The 25,349-nt window shown below is 37.3% G+C and overlaps 1 protein-coding gene across 2 annotated transcripts in view; it reads left to right on the top strand.

Annotated features, from left to right (window-relative positions):
• Nucleotides 1-25,349, top strand: part of UTP20 (UTP20 small subunit processome component) — a 97,260-nt gene that overhangs the window by 17,325 nt on the left and 54,586 nt on the right. For both annotated transcript variants that reach the window (XM_046011149.1, XM_046011148.1), the window contains exons 13-25: nt 4,570-4,725; nt 4,869-4,957; nt 6,466-6,571; nt 8,219-8,369; nt 9,025-9,087; nt 9,844-10,002; nt 11,453-11,529; nt 14,291-14,370; nt 14,608-14,848; nt 18,696-18,881; nt 23,093-23,183; nt 24,199-24,284; nt 24,881-25,006. In XM_046011149.1, the coding sequence (XP_045867105.1) occupies nt 4,570-4,725; nt 4,869-4,957; nt 6,466-6,571; nt 8,219-8,369; nt 9,025-9,087; nt 9,844-10,002; nt 11,453-11,529; nt 14,291-14,370; nt 14,608-14,848; nt 18,696-18,881; nt 23,093-23,183; nt 24,199-24,284; nt 24,881-25,006 (1,611 nt within the window). The remainder of the gene's footprint in view (nt 1-4,569; nt 4,726-4,868; nt 4,958-6,465; nt 6,572-8,218; nt 8,370-9,024; nt 9,088-9,843; nt 10,003-11,452; nt 11,530-14,290; nt 14,371-14,607; nt 14,849-18,695; nt 18,882-23,092; nt 23,184-24,198; nt 24,285-24,880; nt 25,007-25,349) is intronic.

The following is a 25,349-nucleotide window of genomic DNA, read 5'->3' as shown; positions in this document are numbered from 1 at the left end:
TTTTGATGTCAAGTCTAAGAATTCTTTGCCTAGCTGTAGTTCCTAGATGTTTTCTCCTACTTTTCTAAAAGTTTTCATAGTTTTATGTTTTACATTTAAGTCCATGGTCCATTCTGAGCTAATTTTTATATAAGGTGTGAGGTTTAGGTCAAGTTTCTTTTTTTGCCTGTGGATACCCACTGTTCTGGCAACATTTGTTGAAAGGCTATTCTTCCTCATTGAATTGCTTCTGCTCCTTTGTCAGATCAGTTGGGCGTATATGTGTGGTTCTATTTCTGGTTTTCTGTTCTCTTTCATTGATCCATGTATCTATCCTCCTCTAATACCACACTGTCTTATTACAATAGCTCCAAAATAAGTCTTGAAATCTTGAAAAAAAGAATTCCTCCCATTCTTCTGTTTCTTTTTGGATTGTTTCAGCTATTCCTGGTCCTTTGCTGTTCTATATAAATTTTAGAAGAATCTTGTCTATGTCTACAGAAAAACTCACTGGGATTCTGTTTGGAATTGCCTTAAATCTAGAGATCAATTTGGAGAGAACTGACATTTCCCTAAGGATACACAAAAGTTTTAACTTTATGTCAGGAGGACGGGAAGGGAAAAAGAAGTGACTGTTAACTTTTAGATTATATACCTTTGCATTGTTTGAGTTGTTAGGAGAGCCATTGATTACTTTCTTAATTTCATTAAAAATATCACATACCCTGAGACACCTGGGTGGCTGTCTGTTAAGTGTCTACCTCCAGCTCAGGTCATGATCTTAAGGTCCTGGGATTGAGCCCTGCGTTGGGCTCTCTGCTCAGCAGAGAGCCTGCTTCTCCCTCTACCTCTGCCTGCTGCTCTGCCTACTTGTGCTCTCTCTATCTCTCTGTCAAATAAATAAATGAAATCTTTAAAAAAAAATAAAAATAATACATACCATTCAGATATTGAAAACAGGGTTTGTATAAATAAGTGAGAGGATTCTGCTTATCATTTTTCCAGTAGTTGTGCATGTGATTTTAGAAATTATAGGTTAGGAAACCAGTTCCCTTGTCATTCCTATGTGTTTATACTTAAGTTTTGTATTTCTCTGGGATTTGTTAGAATTGCTGCATTTGTGGTTTGCTTTGGAGCAGTAGGAATAGATAGACATTCCTTGAGTTTTTGCTGAGTACTCAGTTTTGAAGCATCACAGCATCCCTTGAGATGCATGTCATTGTCCCCATAGTCACACAGCAGAGTTAGTTTTTGATTCTGGATCAGCATGAAATTCCGGAGGAACTCATCTTCTTCACATGTTGCTCTTCTACAGACCTTAAAAGTAGCTTTTCTATCAAAACTTGCTAATAGAATCTGTTGGTTTTCCAGTTTACTGAGCTCTGATTCCTGAGGCAGGAATAATTACTAACTCCTGTAGAATTATTCCCTTGGAACTTTCCTCTTGATTGCAACACCAAACCAACTCCCGACAGGCATATTCCTTGCCTGTTGCCAAATTTTATTCCCAAATGGGAATGAAGCTGCTTTGTTGGCTTGTGTGAGGCCATCTCAGCCATTTCAGATCCTCCTTTAAATATGCCCTGGTAAGAATAAACAAATAAATGGAGGTATATTAGCTTAAGGCATGTCCTGATAAGAATAAACAAGTTAATGGAGGTGTATTAGCTTAAGGCAGGTGCCACAGTTTCTGTGCTTTTTCTTTGAGAATATATACCTCTGCACTCCCACAGAGATGGGATATATGTGAATCGTCACCTTTGTCTGAACATTCTTAGTAATATTCCATTCGTCTATCTCACAGATTTGTTTTGAGACTAGGAAGAAATAATAGATGTAAAAAGATTCTTTAGAAGATGCATTTATTCTATGAGTAGACACATGCTAATTGTATCAGGCACTACTCTAGGCTTTGGGATATCATAATGAATGATAAGAAGGTTCCTTCTTTTTGGGGAGATGACATTCTTGGACTGGAGGGATGTGAGACAGATAACAAATAAACAAGATAATTTTAATGATAAAAAGAAAAATAAAACTAGGGTGTTGAAAGGGAGAATGAATGGAGAGGCAGCATGACTCCTCTCCAGGGAAGGGACCTGTGGACTGATTGTTATGATGGGAAAGATCCAGCCCAGCAAAGGTCTAGGTGAAAGGCTTTCCAGGCAGAGGGAAGACTTAGTGTAAAGGCTTTGGGATAGGAATAAGCCTGGTATGTTTGAGGAACAAAAGAAAGTCTGTGTGTGTACAGAGCATCAAGTAGGGAGGAGGGTAGAATGAGAGGACATGAGAGGCAGGCCAGGATCAGATTACATGGGGCCTTGTAAGGTAAGATAGGGAGTGTGGATTTTATTGGAGGAGCTCATCAGCAGGTGTGATGAAGCAGCCAAGCTATGACTCACCTTTTTTTTTTTTTTTTAAAGCATCTCAATGTTTTCTTGTAAGATTTTTACCGATTGTTGAGTCTTTACTACTAGAGAGACTATATATCAAGGACTTTCAAAAATTGTGAGTGAAATTGACTAAACTAGCTCTTATAATTTCCAAACATTAAATAATGTTTTCATACTTGATAAGTATGAAACAAAAAAGAATAGAACCTTTTAGTTGATTTTCATAATAGGGACACGGGAATAAAAACCTGATCTTCCACTTCTGTTATGTAACAAGCTAACCAACTGGACATGGAGGATAAATTATTAAAACAAATAATTTTACTTACTGTTTCTGTGACTTTTCTTTCAATTAGATTTCTGTCTTTCAAATTGAACTGAGGTGTAGTTCATTGGCAAAAAGGAAAAGAGGAAAACAAGAAAAGTGCCAAAGTAACAGATACCTAAAGCCAAATGTCATGTCAGAAAATGTCCTCGAATAAACTTTATGAGATTAAAGAAGCAGAGACGGTTCTAAATTGTAATCACTTTAGTGGCATTTGTCAAATTTACCACTATGTGCAACATTGTTCTACCTTTGTAAAGTAGTAAAATTTCTGTCAAAAAGGAAAGGGGGAGGGCGCCTGGGTGGTTAAGCCTCTGCCTTCAGCTCAGGTCATGATCTCAGGGTCCTGGGATCAAGCCCTGCATCGGGCTCTCTGCTCAGCAGGGAGCCTGCTTCCCCCCTCTTTGTCTGCCTGCTTCTCTGCCTACTTGTGATGTCTGTCTCTCTCTCTGTGTCAAATAAATAAATAAAATCTTTTAAAAAAAGGGGGGGTGGGGGAGAATAGAGGAAGTCCATTCATTACAATAAGTTACCTCTGCAGTTTTTAAAAACATGTCCATCAGTTACCAATTATTTTGGTTTATTTGTCAAAAGATTGTAAATATTAAATTTAAACATTTTTTATAGTTTTTTAGAAAGCTCTTAAATAGTATTGTCAATTTCTGTCTTTATACTGGTCCAGTAGATTTTGCTAAATTTAAGTATGAGCAGCTATATATATATATGTATTCCATATATATGTAGTATGTTAATATTTTATATATTTTTTCTTTTTATATTTGCAATTAAACTTGACTTATTTCTCCTACACACATTTAAAAATGTGTATTTGTGTCATCAAATCTACCAGTATTTTTTCTTTTTTTTTTTAAATTTCTTTTCAGCATAACAGTATTCATTGTTTTTGCCCCACACCCAGTGCTCCAATAATTGGTGGTAACTGCTAAGAATCCTGATTTTAAAAACCATTTAAAGTAACATGAAAACCTATAAAAAGAGAACAAGTAGACATGATGTAATTTTGGTCAATGGAATGGAAGTGTGTATGTCAAAATATTAGAGACTGTTATTTCTAAGAGTTAGGTTAAAATAATTTCATGACTTATTTGTATCTTCCTGTGTTTTGTAATTTTTTATAGTTCATTTTTTAAATAATCACAGAAAAAGGATCAAGCACTGGATCCAGAAATGGTATCTCTGGCAAATGAAATTCCTTTGCAATACAAATTTCTTTTAGGAATGGTAACTATAATACATGATATATACTATACAAAATTCATAAACATGTATCAAGTTTTGTGGTTAGTGTGCTGGAGCATTCCATGTGTGCTTGAGAAAAATGTGTATTTTGTTGCTGTTGGATGGAATCTTCTATGTGTTTGCCAAGTCAGTTGGTATTAAATATGGTTCAATTCTAAATAAAATTTCTTGTTAATCTGTCTGAAAAAAAAAAAATGTCCATCAGCACAACAGAAAAGAAGGGATCTGAGAATCAGAAAATTCAGAAATAATACAAAAAACTTGAAGAGACTTGCTTTAAGTTATGAAGCAAATTAAAATAGGAAATAGGAAAAAGTAAAACCAAAAGCACTGAAAAAGCTTACCGAAAATCAGTAAATGATTCGCATTTGTTTGGTTATTTATATTCAACCACTACCACCAGTTCCCTCCTCCCCACAAATCTTCCATGTGTGGAAAGGAACCAGTTTTATTTTAAATTTCAGAGGGCAAGAGCAATTATGTTCTCTTCTGTTTTAAACATTTTTTTTTTTTTCACAGACCTGTACCCCTGGGGCTAATAACACATTATATGTTTATAAAAAAATAAAAAAATTAAATAAATAAACATTTGTTTTTCTTCTCTTCCTTCAGATCCTATTTAAGGCAGAAGAAGACCAGATCCAAGGGAGGAAAAGAACAGATCCCAGTATTGGACCACCTGTTATCTATAATTCAGTTACCCCCAAATAAAAATGCTACTTACCTTTCACATTCTTGGGCAGCACTTGTCGTGTTACCTCATATTAGGTGAGAAAATAAACTGTGGTTAATTGTGAAAGAGTTACTTAGCATGCTGATTTAAACATTTATTAGCCCTTCCATGCTATTCCCTGAGAAAGCATTGAATGCCAGTTTGAACTTTTCCCTTTGTCTCCTGACTTCTTGGACAGACCTCTTGAGAAAGGGAAGGTGATACCACTGGTCACATGCTTCATAGAGTCACTCTTCATGAATGTTGTCAAGGGAAGCTTTGGAAAAGGTTAGTTACAATCCCCGTTTGTTTCGTTCTCTTTCTTTTCTGGCACAGCCAAGGTAACTGTAAACACGTGGAATAATGGACAATAGTGCTAACATTGTGCTCTGATGCAACCCCCTCTATGGTAAATACAGGAAAAAGAGGATAAGGTGGCAGTTGCACTCGTACCTCATAATGTGGTGAGCACAAGCTGAATCTGAGGACTAAGTGTCAGAGGTTGTCAGGGGATCTAAGACCCCTTGTTTCCAAGCCCTAGCTTGTGTCTTGTTCTCTGTCTCCCATTCACACTCTGTATACACCTTATACCCCAGGCACTTCCATTTCCTTTACCCTGAGCAAGATACTAGCCTGCCCTACTCAGAACACCCTTTCCTGCTGTATACGTGAATATCTCCTCTCACTAACCTGAGAACAGCAATTTGAAAGTAGGTATTTTGTTTCATTTCTAGTACAGTATTTCTTTTCTAACATTATGTATAGTATTTGTTCATTCATTTAGATATTACTGTGCTAGGTTCTCTGTAAGATACGAAGCAGACACATTAGAAAATGAAGTAGACTGACCCCAGTTAAAGTGCTCAGTAGTCACATGTGGCTGGTGACTACGGTATTGGACTGCAGCTGCATCTTGGCACAAGTACAGAACATTTCTACCATTGCAGAAAGTTGTAAAGGACAGTACTTTTCTAGTATCCAGAGCCAGAGTTGGCAGAATTTTTATGTAAAGGACCAGATAGTAAATATTTTAGGTTTTCATAGTCAGTCGTGGCATATTCTTTACTGTTGGCTTGTTGTTTCAAACAATGCTTTAAAAATTTAAAAAGCATTCTTAACTTGTAAGTTGTAAAACAAAACAGGCTACATACAAATCTGGTTTGTGGACCAAAGTTTGCCAGCCTCTGGTCTAAGATTAAATGTATGTCTAATTAAAAAAAAATAGTGAGGCACCTGGGTGGCTCAGTGGGTTAAGCCTCTGCCTTCGGCTCAGGTCATGATCTCAGTATCCTGGGATTGAGCCCCGCATCATGCTCTCTGCTCAGCAGGGAGTCTGGTTCTCCCCCTCTCTCTGCCTGCCTCTCTGCTTACTTGTGATTTCTCTCTCTGTCAAATAATTAAATAAAATCTTTTAAAATAAATGAATAAATAAATAAAAATAAAAAATAAATAGTTTATTAGCTTTTAAAAAGTACATCTCCTTAAAAATTCTAATTTGGATAATGCCAGTGAATGGGACCATCAGACTTCCTCTTTATCCTAATTAATGAAACATACATTTTATTCTCTATTTTTTAATATATTTTTCCCTTAAGAAAGCTAATATATAAGACTTGAGAACCTTCTCTTTTCACTTCCTTCCTGTTATATTCTGACATTTGACAGATGATAAGGAGGCACAAATTCATTTTAATTTAAGAACTTCTGCAAATAGCAAGTATTAGACAAATTAGATGTCTGGTAGTTTTTGTGTCAAAGGAATAAGTTATATAGTTTCTTCTTTTTTCTGCCCTTAGGAAACTTATTTGTTCTTTGTCAAGCTGTAAATACTCTCCTAAGTTTGGAAGAATCATCTGAACTTCTTCATTTGGTTCCTGTGGAACGTGTGAAGAATTTAGTATTGTAAGTAAAAATACCTCCCATTTATCTTAATCACGAATAAAATATAAAAGCTTCTGTTTTTGTGAAATTTTGGGCATAATGAAAGTCCTTGTTTTGATCTACTTTATACCTAAGTTGTATTCATATTAGAAATTTATTATTGATTTGAATCTTTAACGTCAGTTTATTTTTTACACAGTCTTTAAATGCGTATTTATCTTTGTGGAGAGGTATTTTACCATGTGTGTAAACTACTGTTGTAGACTGTGTCCAACCCTAACATTGCACTGTATTGACCTTCTAGAACTTCCTGAGTTGTTCCAACATATTATTTCTACTACACTCATTCTGTCTTAGCTTGACATGTTCACCATTTCAGAGCACTTTCCTGTGGTACTTTTACTACCTACCAACACAACCCAGCTTTTTGTTTTTATAACAAGTAAGTTGATGTCAGCCACCTCCCGACACCCTTTCTAAAGGTCATACCTTTTCAAAACCTAGTAAAGCAGTTGACTTCTTTTTCTAGAATCTAATCCGTTTTATTTTAGTTTATTTTAGATTTTATTTATACATTTGAGATAGATACAGAAAGAAAGCATGAGCAGGGGGAGAGGCAGAGGGAAAGGGAGAAGTAGACTCCCTGCTAAGCCAGGAACCCAACGTGGTATTCAATCCCAGGAACCAGAGATCATGACCCGAGTCGAAGGCAGACGCTTAACCATCTGACCCACCCAGTTGCCCCTAGAGTCTAAGCCATTTCAGCTCCATGCTTTTTAAAACAGATTTATTCATTTCCTTCATTCAGTAAATATTCATTTGCTTTTCTCACATACCAGGCCCTTTTCTAGGCACTGAGAGACACGGTCAGTGGATGAAACACACAAAATACCCTGTCTTCGTGGAGCTACCATTCTAGCAAAAAGAAACGCTAAACAAAATAAGTAAAATATATAGCACTTTAGACAGTGGTAAGAACATTAAAGCAGAGTCAGGATAGGAGAGTCTGGAGGTTGGGGACAACAGTTTCAAATAGGGAAGACCTCATCAAGAAGGAGACATTTGAGCAGAGGTAGCAAGGGAGTAAAGCATGAGGGGATCTGGGATCTGGGGCTCTCTGTGTTCCTGACCTGAGGAGACAAGAGTGTCACTGCTGTCGGGAGTGCCCCACAAGGAGCCGTTGTGGAACTTTTCTCTTGATTTCAGTGCCAAGCCCACTTACGACAGGCATATTCCTTGCATGTAGCCAAATCTGTAGGTTCTAAGCAATGAGAATGGAGCTGCTTTGTTGGCTTGCGTGAGGCCATCTCAGCCATCTCAAATCCTCCTTGAAATATGTCCTGACAAGAATAAATAAATACATGGAGGTATATTATCTTAAGGCAGGTGCCACAGTTTCTGTGCTCTTTCTCTGAGAAAACATCCCTCTGCAACTCCCGCAGAGATAGGATACATGTGAATGCTTGCACCTCTCGTCCTCGACCACATTACTCACTGTTGCAAGACCTCAGATTCTTTATCTCTAAAATGACGCTAAATGTCCTCATAAAACTTTTACCTGGTCCCTTTTACAGTTTCTTCACCAGTTGTAATTTTCTGTAGTTTCTATTATAGCCCAAATATCCGACTACATGGTGCAGGTTGGGTCTAATAAATATCTTGTTGCAGAACATTTCCTTTGGAGCCATCTGTGTTGCTGTTAGCTGATCTCTATTATCAGAGATTATCCTTATGTGGCTGCAAAGGGCCACTTTCTGAGGAAGCTTTAATGGAATTATTTCCCAAGTTACAAGCAAACATTTCAAGTGGTGTATCCAAGGTAATGGTGTTTTGTGATGTGTCCTCAGTCTCTCGTCTTTTGATTCTGTATGTATTGCCAGTGGTTGTCAGAGTTCCTTAATCAGAGAATGCTGCTGTGGGATGATTTCTGTTTAATACGGTGATTCCTAAACACTGACCTACAAATTGATTACAACAGGATTAATTGGGGAGCTAATGGAAATACAAATTCTGGGTCCTCACAGGCTAGAATTCTGACTCAGTAGGGCTGAAACTGAAAAATCTGCATCATTTTTTAAAGCCCCCAGGCTTGTGGGGGCTGTTTGCTGTTTGGTCAGGTGTACAGAAATACCTAAATATGTTAACATACAAATAAAAATCACTAATTACAACAAAATTGTAAACTTAATCAGATTCTTTGCACTTATTTCTAGAGATGCTTATAGTGTCGTAGTTGAAAGAAAAACGTTGTTCCATGAGCAACTTTATCTTCTAGTCTCTTCTGGTCATTAAATTGTTCCATATACTATTTGAATAAAGTGTTGGTTGGTTTCTAATATGAAGTAAGGGATAGAGTAACATGTATCTCTTGACAGTGGAATATTTCCCTTATTCTATGACACTTAGATCTCACTGGCTGTAAATCAGTTTCTTAAAAACTTTGGAATTTGAAACATGCCTTTTACTTTCTCTAGATTCGGCTTTTGACAATAAGGATCCTAAACCATTTTGAGGTTCGACTTCCAGAACTGATGGAGGTATTTTAACTGTTAACTTGGATAGCTTTTTAAAAACGCAATTCTTTTTTATTTCCAAAATGACACTTTTGCAGAAAATTCAAACACTGCTGTATAAATATCTATCTTAAAAACTGAAAATTTTGTTGTAATTCTTACTCCTGCCCACACTGAATATTCACAGGTAATTGGTGAATATTCTTTCAGATTTTTGTATCCACATGTATATTTTAAGTAAATGGCATCATGGAGATTTTGCCATATAGCACCTCGAGGTTTACCTTATTTCTTTTGAAGTTTGAACAGTATACCATAGTTTAAAATATCTTGCATAACCAGTTCTCTGTTGATGGATGCTTAGGTGGGATGTTTGTAGGTTTTCAGCTTTTCCAGTAAGAGTAGTGAACATCCTTTTGCTGATAATAGGGAAATAATCCCATAATGCAAATTACTACTTCTAAAAGTAGAATTGTATAGTGGAAGTATATATACACATTTTTATTTCAACAAATATGGCCAATCGATTTTAGTCACTTTGAGAATAAGTTTCCTAGTTTTTACTGGTCATTTCTATGCTAAACGTTAATCTTAAATTAACTACCAAAACGTAAATACTATGAGGAAAAATTAATCATTTACCCAAAAAAGTGTTGCTTATTTAATTTAAAAACAGTAACATAGCCTAGTTTTTCTTTCTTAGAACTTTGCCCACATTTCATGGTCTTTTTGCGAAATCAAAGTACTGATCTACGTCCTTGGTTTTCTCCATTCACTTAGGATGATGGGCTCTCAGAGCGTCAGTCTGCCTTTGCTATATTACGCCAGGCAGAACTTGTCCCAGCAACTGTGAGCGATTACAGAGAGAAGCTTCTTCATTTGAGAAAACTAAGACATGATGTGGTGCAAGCTGCAGTCCCTGATGGGCCATTACAGGAGGTATAAAACAGTGTCCATGATTTTTAAACTTAATTTACACTTTATGGTCTGTTTCGCTGGGTTTTTAAAAATAATTTTTTAAGGATTTTATTTATTTATTTGACAGAGAGAGAGAGAGATCACAAGCAGGCAGAGAAGCAGGCAGAGAGAGGTGGGGAAGCAGGCTCCCTGCTGAGAAGAGAGCATGATGCGGGGCTCAATCCCAGGATCCTGAGATCATGACCTGAGCTGAAGGCAGATGCTTAACCACTGAGCCACCCAGGCGCCCCTTGCTGGCTTTTGAAAAGAGAAGACTATCAAGTAGTTAAAAATTCTTTTTAAACTAGATAAATCTCCAGTTTTCTTAAATGGTTTGAATTATATGGCTCTGCAAGCTTTTTCAAAGTGGAATTAATTTACTCTCCTCTGTTCTCCTGAATAGGTGTATAATATGTGAAGATAGGTAGGAAGTGGCAACAGGAGTTTAAAGTTTAAAACTTGATATTCTTCTCCAGATTTGTTCATCACCTCAGGATGTCAGGCCTTTACCTTTGGAATTGGGGATTTTTCATCTATGACCCTTGAAGATAGGTCACAGATCCCTTTAGGAGGAAGGCCAAATGGAAGCATTCCCTTTAGATCAGAGCGGTTCTGCTCTTAACCTGTTTTATATATTACTGTCCTGTGTTGTTTCATTCTAGAAAAGGGCTCTGCTGCTAAAATAGTAACAAACATCTCACCCCCAAATATTATTAGAACTACCATTCTATATGATGCCTCCCTAGCACATGGAGATGTAAGCAATAATGGTTGTTCTCAAGGCAACTGAGAAAACTTCGGACCCTCTGAACTTCCTTTAATGCCTAGTATTGAAAACTCAGCCATCGGCTTGCAAAGCCCCAGCTGCCATTCACAGCGTACTGTCTTGGGTTTTTGGTATGTTTACTGCTCAGGTTTTGTCCTATAAGGTGACAGTAAGAGCAATGTTTGGTAGGTAGGAATTTAATCGTGAGTCGAGTCTGTTGATTCAAATGCTGTGTCCTTTGTGAACATCTTGAGTGAGTTTGAATTTGCTTTAGTGTTTCTTCTCTGTTAAATAGCGAGTGACATGGGGCGCTGGGGTGGCTCAGTGGGTTAAGCCTCTGCCTTCAGCTTAGGGTCCTGGGATCAATCGGGCTCTCTGCTCAGCGAGGAACCTGCTTCCCCCCACCTCTGCCTGCCTCTCTGCTTAGTTGTGATCTCTGTCTGTGTGTCAAATAAATAAATAAAATCTTAAAAAAAAAAATAGCAAGTGATGTTTTGGGGAGGGTTGGAAAATTATACACTGAATTTTGGATTGGTACCTACAACTTGTTCCTTAAAGCACATGCTTCTTTCCAACCTCCGGTTGTCTGAGTTGGGATATTTGTATTTTGGGGTGTTCTCTTGTAGTTTATTACCCATTTACTGAACTTGTCTCCTATCATTGCAGGTGCCACTTCGTTATTTATTAGGGATGTTGTATGTTAACTTCAGTGCCCTCTGGGATCCTGTCATTGAACTCATAAGGTAAGCATGGGTTAAACAGATGAAGCCGTTATATTTTTAACTACGGCAGAGTGATCAGGCCACTATTATACTCCTTCTAGGTATGGTTTAAATGAATGGGTGTGTATAGTATCTGTAGCTCCAATCCTTTTGGGACAAAGTAAAGAAAAAGGAAACATCAATTATTCTCTCTATTTTCTCCAAGTTTTTTAACAGTTCAAATGTTCTGTGTATGTTTCTTTGTGAAGTAAAATAACTTTGGAGGACTTTTACTTTTTACTTTATATATAAATTATATGATAATTTATATTGAAATTTTTTTACAGTGACAAGATATTATAGAATAATTACAAAATTTTATTTTATATATATTGAGTCAGTGAGCCACACTTTAGTTTAAAAATAAGCACTTTTTAAAACCCTAGTTGTCTAGTGTCCAAAATTCCCTTCGCTCTAAAAAGGACTTTGATAATCATATAGAAAACACATATACTGTGTCTCATATGTAGTCTGTCCTTTTGCAGGCCTTTGTCTTCCGATGGTCTACTCTGGCTTTTTGTCAGATTAGAAATACATCATGTGTGACTTCTTAGAACCCTAATCATTAGTTTTTATCTAACAGAAGTAAACAAATCTCTTTCCAATTTGGAACTGATATGTCTGCCTTTAAGAACCATCAAGCCATTATGCTGAAAACAAGGCCTTCCTTACATCAACTTCCTAATTTTGTTTATTGCGCTTAAGGAAGAATCTGATACATGTGTTACCAATAGCCCACTGTCAAAAATGTTGGTTTCTCACTTACTAAATGCCTTTAATGTTCTCCATGGCTGGTTGACAGTCTCCCTGTTGGGTACATCTATCTGAAAACTGGTTTATTTGTCATGTATAGTCAACAACATATATAATTCAGTTTTGTGTAATAGTTATCCACCTTTACCTAACAATCTCTGTTTTACCCAGGGACGTCCCTGTGGTCAGAGGCAGTGATGACTAGGAACTGGAGACTGATCTTTGCTAAGAAGCCCTTTAATCTGGACTGATATGGGCCTCAGAATGCATGAAAAAAGTAGCCAGGGAAAAGGGAGCCAGGAGTCCAGCCTGTGTCACTATGGAGACTATCTTCAGGTTGCTGCTCAGTAGAGCTGTTGACTAAGACCTGCGTGAGAGTCTCTTCTGGCCCCTCATCTATTCAGGAACACAAACACCTAACACAGACACAGACACACACACAGACACACACAGACACACACACACACACACACTCTCTTAATCACAACCTGCTATGTTCTTATTGCTATGGCAATAAAAAGATATTGGGCTGTGGCATTATTAAAGATAATATCTATCTCCAAATGTGGAAAAAAAAAGGCTCTTGCTCCTCACATATGCCTCTGACCAGGTGCCCTGTGTGTGCTGATCAGGAAGGGCCAGACCTGCTCCTTCAAACTCCATCTCATGCTCCCTTCTGGGTGCTGGTGAATTTCGACCCCTCCTTGGAGTCCATTTGGTTACGCACAGGCCTAGAGGTGACCAATAAAATATTAGGAACAAGAAAAAAAATCATATTCTTGGGAAATTACTGGCAGAAAGAATTTAAACATTTTGAGACTATTGTTGCTAAGATACCAGGTAATATAAACATTTACATGATTCATCTCTTCAAATTTTGAAAGGTATGCATGTTTCATGTAGTTTTTATTTTGCCTTTTTGTTAACAATAAATATATTTTAATCTGGTGGTGGAAAAATCACCACTTAACATTAGCTTTGAACAAAGTTTTCTCTCAAATCCTCTCCTTTCTTTACTGTGCCATATACCTCATACCTGATGCCCTGTTTCCATTATTGTACCTTTAGAAATAGTCTACTTATAGGGGTCTGCTTAGATTTCTTAAAATATCCTTTAGTATTTTATAAATATAAAAATAATTCCTCTTCAAAAAATTAAAAATAGAAATACTATATGATTCAGTGTTTCCACTACTGGGAATTTACCAAAGAAAATAAAAACACTAGTTCAAAAAGATACATGTTTGCTGCAGCATTATTTATAATAACTAAGATATGGAAGCAATCTGAGTGTCCATCAGTAAATGAATGGATAAAAAAGATGTGGTATATGTATACTATAGAATATTATACAGTCATGGAAAAGAGAGATCATGCCATTTGAGATAATGTGGGTGGAGTTAGAAGGTCCTGTGCTAAGTGAAATAAGTCAGACTGAGAAAGATGAATATCAGATTATTCCACTTGTAAATGGAATCTTTAAAAAACAACAAAAAAAGAAATAAACAAAAAGCAGAATTAGACCTATAAATACAAAGAACAAACTGATGGTTGCCAGAGGGGAGGGAATGGGAGGACTGAGCAAAATGGGTGAAGGGGAGTGAGCAGTACAGACTTCCCGTTATTGAATGAAGAAGTCACCGAAGGCAGAGCATAAGGAATACAGTCAGTGATACTATAATAGCCATGTAATGGAGCAGGTGGTAGCTACGTTTGTGGTGAGCATAACATAAAATAATAAACTTGTGAAGTCACTAAGTTGTACACCTGAAACTAATATTGTGTGTCAGCTATATTCAAATTAATAATAATAATTCCTGCTCAGTGCAGGCATTTTGAAAAATATAAAGAAGTATGAATGTTGTTTAAGCCCTATATTCAGGGATAACCTAATTAAGTTTTAGTTGTATCTTTTAACTTTTTTTTTCCACTAAGAGATCTTTTAAAAAGGATTATAGCACATATTCTGTTTTATGATCTTTTCTCTTAGTTCCCATGCATATGAAATGGAAAATAAGCAATTTTGGAAAGTCTACTATGAACATCTAGAAAAAGCAGCTATACATGCTGGTATGTAAAGGGAAGTAAAGGGGAGATTGGGAAGAAAAGAGGTTGTTTATTTAATTTTTTACTCTTTTATTGCACATGAATGGGGAAACAAATGAGAAATAAATTACCTTGGTAAAACCTTCAGATATAGTTTATTGTTTCCTCATACATTAGAGAAAGAAAAGCCCTCACTTGAGGAAACACATAGGACAAATGATAACATTTGTCTAGTGGTTCTGATGTCTTTTTTCCTTGCAGAGAAAGAGCTGCAAAATGATGTCAGAGACGAGAAGTCCATTGGAGATGAAAGTTGGGAGCAGACTCAGGAAGGAGATGTTGGAACTCTTTATCACGAACAGTTAGCATTGAAAACTGACTGTCAGGAAAGACTGGACCACACCAACTTTCGTTTTTTGCTCTGGCGAGCTCTGGCAAAATTCCCAGAGAGGGTAGAGCCACGGTCCAGGGAGCTCTCTCCACTTTTCTTGAGATTTATCAAGTAAGTATTCATTTCTAGGAACATCTCTGGTAGAGTGTGAAGAAGAGAAGATGCAAAGTCTTAAGCTTCCAAGTAGTCTGAGTGTTTTTATATGTCAGTCATGTTTTCAAATCATGGACATATCTGTTTAGCACTGGCTCTCAGAGAACTAGTTTTTGTCACCACTTAATTTTATAGGAGTCAAAATCTCACCAGCCTATAAATGATGTTAATAAAAATTCCAGGTTAAATTAAAAAATCTAAAAATAAAAATTACAGGTTACAAAATAAGAAAGGCTGTGTTGAATTTGACCAATGTACAAAGTCCTTATTGTTTCTTGCCCTGTTTGTTATTTTATTTCCTGCCTGGGGCTTTATTTTCCAGTAACCCAAGCCCAGCCACTCTGTTGTGAGCCTTCTGATGTTTCCCAGAATGCTGAGGGAATGTACTCTCAAAGAATAATAACTTTCTGGAGCATTGTTTAATTGTGACTAGGTAGGCTGTGTGAGAGTTGGATTACTTTAAAACTCTAAAGATAAGGGATGTGATGTACAGGACAGTACTAATCATTCAATAAAAAGTATCTTTTCTAGTAGCATTTCATTTATATGGGAAAATGCCATAGGTGTAGATTAAGAGAGCTACAAAACACAACATGCTTGGTTTGTTCAAGGAACAGCCAGGAAGTCTCAGTGGCTGTAGCAGTGACCCTGAGGAGAAAACAGTTGGAAATGAGGGCAGAAACTTAATAGGAGACCAAACTATGTAGGGCCTTTAAGTGATTGCAAAGGACTTTGTTTTTTTCTCTTAGTGAAATGGAAAACCATTAGAAGGTTTAAATAGAGGGATGGCATGACTTAAATTTTCTTAAGGATTTATCTGTCATATTGAGAATAGACTGTAAATTGGCCAGAGCAGAGAGATAAGTTTCAGAGATTATAAAAGTCTAGGCAAGAAATGATGGTGACTTGACCAAGGTACCAGGTACTAGTTATACCTTGTACGTAGCACAACTGATGAAAGGTAGTTGAATTCTGGATATTCTTAGATTTTAATTAAGTAAAAACTATTTTCGAAGGATTACAACCAGATCAGCCTATGGGGTGTGGTCAACCAACAGATTAAATGTATGGGTGTTTGGGGGGCAGGAGTATGGCCCAGGAGGGTGGAAGGGAGGAACTAGGGATGTGTCTTAAGGGTTTGATCTGAGTGACTGGAAGAAGAGAGTCACCATTTATTGAGATTGAGAGGACTGCAGATGTTTGCACGTTTGTGGGAAAGATTGGGAGTTCATCTTTAGACGTGTTCAGTTTGGGATACTGAATAGACATCTAAGTACGGGTGTTAAGTGGGCAGCTGAATTTGCAGTTTTGAGCTCAAGGGACAGGTTTGGCCTAAAGATTATAAATTTGAGGATCATCAGTATACAGGTGATTTTTTAAATTAGGAGAGCCACACCTAAATGAGAATGAGGCCACACCTAAAGTGCAAATGTAGAAAGAGAAGACTTCCGAGGACTGATACTGATATTTAGAGGTTGGAGATAAGGAAGCCAGGAAAGAGTGACAGAGGAGGAACCAAGCCTGCATAGTACCTCAGGAGCCAAGTGAAGAAAGTATTTCAAAGAGGTAGTTATCAGTTGGATCAAACATGTCTGAGGTATCAGTCAGATGAAGCATAAAGCTTGACCGTTGGCTTTAGAAGTGACCTTAACAAGAATTGTTTTGGTTAACCTGGTAGGGATGAAAGCCTGATTAAAATGAGATTAAAAAGAAATGAAGAAGAAAAATGAAAACAGCAAGTATGGACAGTTCTATGTCCAAGAAGCAGACAGGTGGAGGAAGATGTGGGAGCAGAGAGAGCTGCTTTTGCTAGGTTGCTATTTAAGATTCAGACATCATATATCTGTATAATACTGGTATGAATGATCCAGAAGGCGGTGGGGTGGGGGGATATGTAATGCAAGAGAGGGAATAAAATTGCTGGAGTCATGTCATTGAATAGTTAAGATAGGATCCAATGCATAAGTAGAAAAGTTTACATGAATAATTCATTCCGGCAAAGGTTATAAGCAAAGATTCAGGCTGATCAGTTAGATACCATGGTAGAAGAGTAATGGTTTTTTACCTGACTTCTCAGGCTTTAATTTACTTATAGAATGAAAACAGCAATGTTTAGCTTCTTTGCCTTGTTTTGAAGATCATATAAAATAATGTTTATCATTTGTTTTGTGTACATAGAGTTATACATATGCAAGTTAGGACTAAGGGTGTTAATAGCAAATAAATTTCTTATCATGTTAAGTTTCCAAAGTATTCCCTAAGAAAGAAGTAGATTACAAATGGATTACTAGAGATGAAGAGAGGAGCCCGTAAAAACAAGTGGTTTTGAGTTTAAGAAGACTTAGAGACTAAAGACACAATTTTTTTAAAAAGATACACAATTTTTTAAAATATTTAAAATTAGTTGGCAATGATTACCTGTAACAAGTACTTTTATAGATGATCCAAGCCAAGTAAAAACTCAAATGTCACCGTTAATTCCAACTTCGAAATATATTACGGGCTTTTATTTTATGTTATATTTTAGTTTTTGATCTGACATTTATATTTCTAAATGTGTTTCAAATAACTCAGTATTAGAATTTGTGAATCCCTTGTAACCGTTCTTTGAAGGAACCAAAGCAGAAGTAAGAATGACTAACAATGACAATAAGATGCCGATAATAGGTGACGTGTAATGAGTACTTGCTGTGTACGAGGGAGCACTCTTACAAGCGCTCTGTGTGAGTTATCTCACTTAACAAACATGAGTGAACATGCTGTGCATGGAGAAAAAGTTTAAACAAATATGTCCTATAAGGTTAATTGAGTGTTGAAAATATAGCAGGGATGTCATTAAGTAGATGATGGTATGGTTTATAACTGACACAGCAACTTTGCTCATTTTAATTCACTCATCCATTCTTAATGTGTTAAGTGCTTTCTCCTGCTGGGTGAGAATACAAAGCTGAATATGCTTTAGCATCCCAGCTCTCCAGGTATCATTTAATGTACTAACCTGCAGTTTAATATGTGTTAACCTGGAGTTTCTTCTATGTGTTGGTATGTTGCTGTCCTTAAACAGGTTATTTTTATTATCAGTTTATTTTTGAGTGAAGACCTATGAATAATTGCTAAATGAATGAACTAAAGTGACACAAAACCAGTGCACTATGTGACAGCCTTCAAGATGATACTAGTTACTTAAAACAGTGGGCCACAATTAAAGGGATAGAATTTAATAAAAATAAATGTGAATACCAATTGCACAAGCTTAGTTCAAAGAGACAAAAGGGAAAGTCTTACTGATGTTTATGGCCTGTACATTCAGTTTGAGTCTGTGTCATGTTGTGACTGCCCCCTAAAGCAACAGAGTTGACCGTTCCATCTGTCTTACCAGACCACATCCAGAGGACTGAATTTCATTGCAGCCCTGTATTTTTGCAAAAGGACATTGGCAAAGCAGAATGTGTCTGGTGGAAGGTGACCAGCATGCTCTTAATGCTATACTTTAATTAGTTATTTAATATAATCCCACCCTACACCACGTCCAGTTATGGTTCCAGAAACAGGGAGACTGATTTCAACTCAGTCCAAAATATTTTCAAATATTTTTAACAGTGGGATTTTTAAAGCCATAACTGCCATTAGTGGTAGATTTGTCAAATAGGGTACTTAAGCAGGGCTGAATAAAAAAAGACTAATGTGGGGAGGCATGGCTAAGGTGCCGCTGATGACTCCTCAGTGTAGGACTCTGAACCGTGGCCGTGCATCCATCTGCCATGAACAGAATGAGGACATTCGGCTTCCTCTCTTTCCACTATAGCAATGAGTATTACCCGGCAGACCTGCAAGTGGCTCCGACCCAGGATCTGCGAAGGAAAGCCAAAGGCGAGGCAGCAGAGGAAGTAGGAGAGGAACCTGCTGCTGGAGATGCCGAAGAGCTGGAGGAAGAGGTGGCGCCCGTGGATGAACCCTCACAGAAGAAAAAGACAAGAAGAGCTGCAGCAAAGTAAGTTCCGCATTGCTGACAGACCATAGGTCCAAGGTTCTAGGAGAAATGGGAAGAGACCTCTGATGGCCTGTGTGTGACAGAGCCTTGGACAAGGTGAACCACCCAGATAATTACTTCCATAAGTGCTATATATCCTAGAGATCGTCTTTCACAGCCCAAAGAAAACTTCCTGTCTTCAGAGTTTTTTGGTTACTTGCTTATATTACTTTTTTTTTTTTTTTTTTTTTCTTATTTAGCCTCAGACTGTTAGAATTGGAGGGACTTTGGGGGGTCATCTAATCATAAGTTGTTTTTACAGATAGAGCAGTGGGCCTGGAGGGTTTAAATGCTCTTTGACCTTTGTCCTTCACGTTGATGGCACCGGGTGTCATGTTTCTGTGCTGGGGGACCACATAATGGAACATCTCTTCTCTCATAAATAAACGTGTCAGCACTTTTACTTGGCCTTTTGACTTCTTGCCTGGCTGCCTTTTTTTTCCCTCATGCTTTTACGTTCTCTTTCCTGTTCTGTGGGTTGTTCATTTACCTAAATTGTTAAGAAACCTTGGAAAGCGTGGAGGTGATCAGGCTTTCAGAAGTTCTTGGCGGCGTGCTTGAAGACTGCATTGGGGCAGCAAGGATCCAGTGTACTGGTGCTACCGTGTTATTTTAAAACTTAGGATCTCAGTCTGATACACGCATTTGTTCAGTCTTCCCACAAGCCATTTATTGGTTCTTCCATTCAGCAGCAGTATTGAGTGCCTTCTCCTAAGTGTTGGCCTGCAAAGATGAAGGGTACTTAGCTTCCACTGCATAGGAAGCACAGTCTGATGCCTGGTCGAATTTTTTTACAGAAGTATTTCCAAAGGAGTTCAAGGACAGGACAGATACAAAAACAAAAACAAAAACAAAACAAAAAGGCTTTATAGGAATATACTAAAAAAATGACTTATTCTACAACTAGAAGACTGTTAAAAAGGAGAGGGCTCCACTGAAGCTGAAAGATGAAAGTTGGCCAGGCAGCTGGGGCAGGGAAGGACTTTGCCAGCTAACAGAAACAGCGTGTAAGGCCCCGGGGCAAGAAAGAACATGGCCGCACGTCCTGAAACTGTAGTTCCTTCTCTGTTTCTACCTGCCAGATCTCTTGAGCGTTCTGTCCCTTGCTACTCCCTGTCAGACAGAGACTGCTGTTTTGTTCTTCATGTCCTCAGCAAATAGCTAGCAGAAGATGACTCCTCCTCTTTGGTGAATAAATGAATAAGCTATTTATCCAGTCATGCCTCTTCGTTTCTCAGTCCTGGACCTTTGCTGTGTGCTCCCCTTCCTGCTATGCCCTTAACTCATTTCTGCCAACTAAAATTCTGCTTATACTTCCAGAAACAGTTCCTGTGCTGTTTCTTCACTGAAGCTTTTCCTGTCTTCTGAACTGAAAGTTCTCTTAATTCAGCTTCAGACTTTCAAAGAGCCATCCATGCCTCTATCATGGTGCCTCTCCTTTCCTTGGATATTCATTAATTTTTTATAGATCTGCCTTGTAACTCAGAAAGTCTCTAAGGATAAGGTCCACATCTTAATTTTTCTGCCCCTTGTAGCCAAACTTAGAATATTGCTAATATACGCCATTGAAAATGTGAGTAAATTGGTAATCACATTCCTAGTGCCACCTCAGTACATTCATAATCCCAAATGTATAATCCTTCATAGAATATGCTTCTCACTGGCAAGTGTTTATTGAAAACATGTAAATTGGCTTCTGTTCTCCTTGGCCTTTTTTTTTTTTTTTTTTTTTTTTTTTAAATAATAGTCTCCACTGGGGCGCCTGGGTGGCTCAGTCGTTAAGCGTCTGCCTTCGGCTCAGGTCATGATCCCAGGGTCCTGGGATCGAGCCCCGCATCGGGCTCCCTGCTCTGTGGGAGGCCTGCTTCTCCCTCTCCCACTCCCCCACCTTGTGTTACCTCTCTCGCTGTCTCTCTCTGTGTCAAATAAATAGATAAATCTTTAAAAAAAAAAAATAGTCTCCACCCTGGGCATGGAGCCCAAGGTGGGGCTTGTACTCAGCAACCCTGAGATCAAGATCTAAGCTGAGATCACAAGTCAGATGCTTAACTGAGCCACTCAGGTGCCCCTCTCTTTGGCTCTTTAAGGCTACATGGCTCATAAAAATGTAATAAATGTTGGGGGGAAGGAATGGATGTTTTGAAAGAAAGTTTTAAAAGTTTATTTGTAAAACGGCAAGGACTCAGTGGTAAGTGTATAGGGACATTTATCAGTCAGAGCTCTCCAGAGAAGCAGACCAAGAGGATGAAGGGGTGTGTGTGTGTGTGTGTGTGTGTGTCTATAAAGAGGTTTATTTTATGGAATTGACTCACAGGATTATGGGAGCCAACATGTCCAGAATTTGTATGGCAAGACAGCAGGCTGGAAAATGAGGAAGGATCCAGTGCTGTAGTCTTGAGTACAAAATTCACAGACTGGGATTTCTATGCCAGTCTTGTGGCAGCATTCCTTCTTCTCTGGAAACACCAGTTTTTGCTCTTCAGACCTCATGGATGAGGCTGATCCACATTATTGAGGGTAATCCCCTTTATTTAAAGTCAACTGATTTTAAGTGTGAACATCTACAAAATACTTAATTGCAATTCATTACATGTAATTTAATGTTATAATTAAATACTATAATTTAGACAGGTTGACACATAAGACTAACTTCATAGGCATTTAAGCTAAATATAAGCAGAAATGCTACCTTACCCCCATTTCTCTATCATATGTAAGAAGGTCATAACTTTCAGATTATTTTCTCTGTATTAACCAGTAGGATTTTTACAGTTTTGCGTTTTTCTGCCCAAGAGCAGAGAAGAGCATTATTTACTAAACTCTTAGGAACAGAGGCCCTGCAACTCTTTATTTTTTCATTCAGTCCTTACACAAAGTCCAGGAGAGCTTGTCTTTGTCAAGATGAGGAAAATGAGACTCTGAAGCATTCAGCCACTTTCCTCAAAGTCAGTACCACACAATGCAGCTTGGTTTCTGTCTCTCTTCATTCTCCCTGCTTTTGTTCCTGAGATAGGGAAATAAAACCTCTCCAAATTGTTAAGAATTTATTCACTTGGGTTTTTTTTTTAAAGCCCTAATACATCTTATCAGTTATAAACAGAGAGAAAACAGTTTGTTTCCCAAGCATTTTTAAAGCTTTCTAGAAGTCAAGTGAGTAACTATAGTAGAAGCTCTCTTGATCTCTTGTAGTGGATGATGTCATTGGCTTGGAGTCACATCTCCATATTTAACTTTTGACCACAGTGTGTGGTTCCTTCTTCCTTCTTAGTAAGCAAAAGCTGCGGTTATCAAAATATGGATCTTTGTTTCCTGACATCAGTGTTTATGTCATATGAAAGTGAGGAAGAATATATTTTACCACCTTCCTGTCTACTGCATAGAATCTAGATAAGGAATCATTCCAAAAATTATCTATGTTCAGCTTTGCAAATATATCACTGGTTTGATTACTTCCTCCTGTGTCTGGTTTAATTTAAACCATTCTGAGCACATCCTGAATGATTTTCTGGGGTGGGGGAGCCTGGATTTCGGGGGAAGGCCTGCTTGAGATTTAGAATTTCTGGAGACTAATTTCTGAAATGCAAATAATTTAAACTTCTTTGTGTAGTTAGCAGGTGTTTGGTATATTTGTCAGAAAGAATGAAATTGATGGGCACTATCATCTTAAGAAATCTCTGGGGATTTGGTGCGTGGGTGGCTCAGTCGGTTAATCGTTGCCTTCAGTTCAGGTCACGATCTCAGGGGTCCAGGGATCGAGACCCACATTGGGCTCCCTGCTCAGCAGAGTCTGCTTCTCCCTCTCCCTCTGCCCCTTCTCCCTGGCTCATACTCTCTCTGTCATGCTTTCTGTCTCCAATAAATAAATAAAATCTTCAAAAAAAAAAAAAAGAAAAGGAAAGAAAACCTCTGGGGGCACCTGGGTGGCCATTAGTTGAGCATCCAACTCTTCATTTCAGCTCAGGCCATAAACTCAGGCTCATGAGATGGAGGCCTGCATTGGGTTCCACACTGGGCGTGTTATGCCTGCTTGGGATTCTCTCTCCCTTTTCCCTGTGCCCCCACCCCCACCCCACATATATGTGCTCTCTCTCCCTCTCACTAAAAAAGAAAAAAAGAAAGTCTCTGTTCTTTAATTCTGTATTAACCTATGGTTTTTGGTTTTGTTTTTTTAGGCAGTTAATTGCTCATTTGCAAGTTTTCTCTAAGTTTTCAAATCCACGAGCCTTATACCTGGAATCCAAATTATATGAGCTGTATCTTCAGGTAAGTAAAATAAATTCTTGCCATTGCCATTCTTTTTGACTTTTCTGTCATTTACTTTACCAAAATCATTTTTCGCTTTTTAATAATTGTTGATGAGTAGGGCCCATGTATGCATTTTAAGTACAGTGTTTTAAAAATTAATAATTATTTTCTATGTCCTGAGAAACAGTTTTAGACTGTACTAATAATTGTTAATTTTAAAGAAATTTTGGGTGACTAAACATTGATCAACTGTATTAACAGTAGAGGTTATGCCAGAAAAAGGTAGCTACTTTTCACTTCTAGGTAAGTTAGCCTTACACAGTGCTGGGATTTCAGGGTCTATTACACTGAATGAAAGCCGATAGTTGGAATAAGAATCTGTTGCAGTCACAATAACAGGATCTTCAGTTACAGAAAAGATTGCAGAAAAAATTTAATGTCAGAAGCAGAGTAAGCATTGGATGTCATTCTAAGCCATCTGAAACAAAATTTCCTTTTTTCATTTGGATGTTTTTTAGGTGGAACTTACATGATTTCAGCAGAATTTATCTTTGTTCTGCCCATAATTCAGATACAGTTTGTTTATAAAGCTGGAGTTCAAAACTGCAAGAGGCAGAATTCTTAACTTACTGACCTGAAAGGCTCAATGCCAGGGTCTTCTTTCCTGGCATCTTACTGACTGCCATAGCTTTCACAGGATTGTGGGAGCTTTCCCTCATCACAGGACCAGCCCCGCTGTAAACTCAAATTTATGAAGGGATTTGGCCTTGAACAAAAGACTGATAGACCGGAAGGTCTGTCATGTGGGATTCAGGGGTCAGAGTTTTTTCCATTTAGTTCCATTTAGCATGTATTCTATTCATGCTATACCTCCAGGAAGATGTAAGGCTCTTGTCAGCAATCAGCTTTAACCCACATCTAAAAATTTAGATGATAAGAAACCTAGTTTAGCAAATTAACACAAGTAAATTACTATCCCATGGTGTGTGTATATGTGACTTCATTAATTTATTTTATAAAATATCATTCTTAGTTGTTGCTACATCAAGATCAAATGGTGCAAAAAATAACCCTGGATTGTATAATGACATATAAGCATCCACATATCCTCCCTTACAGGTAAGTTATTTGAAGCTAAAGAAATGCACTTTCTTTGGCTGGTTTTTATCTTTCTGCCTTGAGAGCCTTTCCTAAAATAATTTTCTGAAGGCCTGGAAATTTCCTTTTTCTACTATAATTATAATGCTATTTTCAGGTAAGAAATGAAAATTGAAAGTGTGTTTGTGTATTAAAAATCCTTCTCCTTAGAAAGTAAGGTAAGAAAGAGACTACTAATTGATAAGTATGTGTTGAGAAGGTTATATCATTTCTTGTTGCTTTAGTAATGTCAAAATCTTAATGATTACTTAGGGAATCATAATGATTCACTCTCAATAAGAACTGAAGAAAGCTTTTATATTAATCTCTTTTAAACAGCTGAATTATTGACTAAGTCTTAAGTCCTCATAATCACTTTTACCTTTTAAAATTTGAAAACTTGTCATTTTGTGAAAATTTTCCTTTACAGATGTCAACTACAACATAGATATTCTTATTTCATTTCATATCAACATAGATTTTCCAATTTCAGTTATACATATTACTGTACTATATTGCATTTTTTAAAGTACCATTGATTATTAAGTGATGATTTGTGCTATATTCCATTTTTAAAGGGAAAACTTACAAAGATTGCTTGAAGACAAAAGCTTTAAGGAAGAGATCGTACATTTTAGCATTTCTGAAGACAATACAGTAGTGAAAACAGCCCACCGAGCCGATCTATTTCCTATTCTGATGAGGTATTTACACTGTTTAAAACTGATTTGTTTACAAGTTGATCACAAAAACAATTGTGAATATACCACTATGATTTTTGCAGGGATTATGATTTTTTAAATTTTATTTTGTTTATTTAATTTTATTTATTATAAAAAACTTATTTTATTTTATTTTATTTTGATTTTTTTAATTGAACCTTTTGAGGAAATCAAATTGTTATAGAGACTTACTTTAAAATATTTTGTTCCTAACATAAAGATCTTGCCATGGAGTTATTTCAACAGTAATGTTAAAATTAAATCCTCTATTCCTCTAAGCTTTATTATTGAGAAATAGTAAAAATAATTCATTGGGTATATAACT

The sequence above is a fragment of the Meles meles genome, chromosome 7, assembly GCF_922984935.1.
Source record: "Meles meles chromosome 7, mMelMel3.1 paternal haplotype, whole genome shotgun sequence".
Lineage (NCBI taxonomy): Eukaryota > Metazoa > Chordata > Mammalia > Carnivora > Mustelidae > Meles > Meles meles.
Note: the sequence above shows the minus strand (reverse complement) of the source record. Positions and strands in the feature narration are given on the sequence as shown.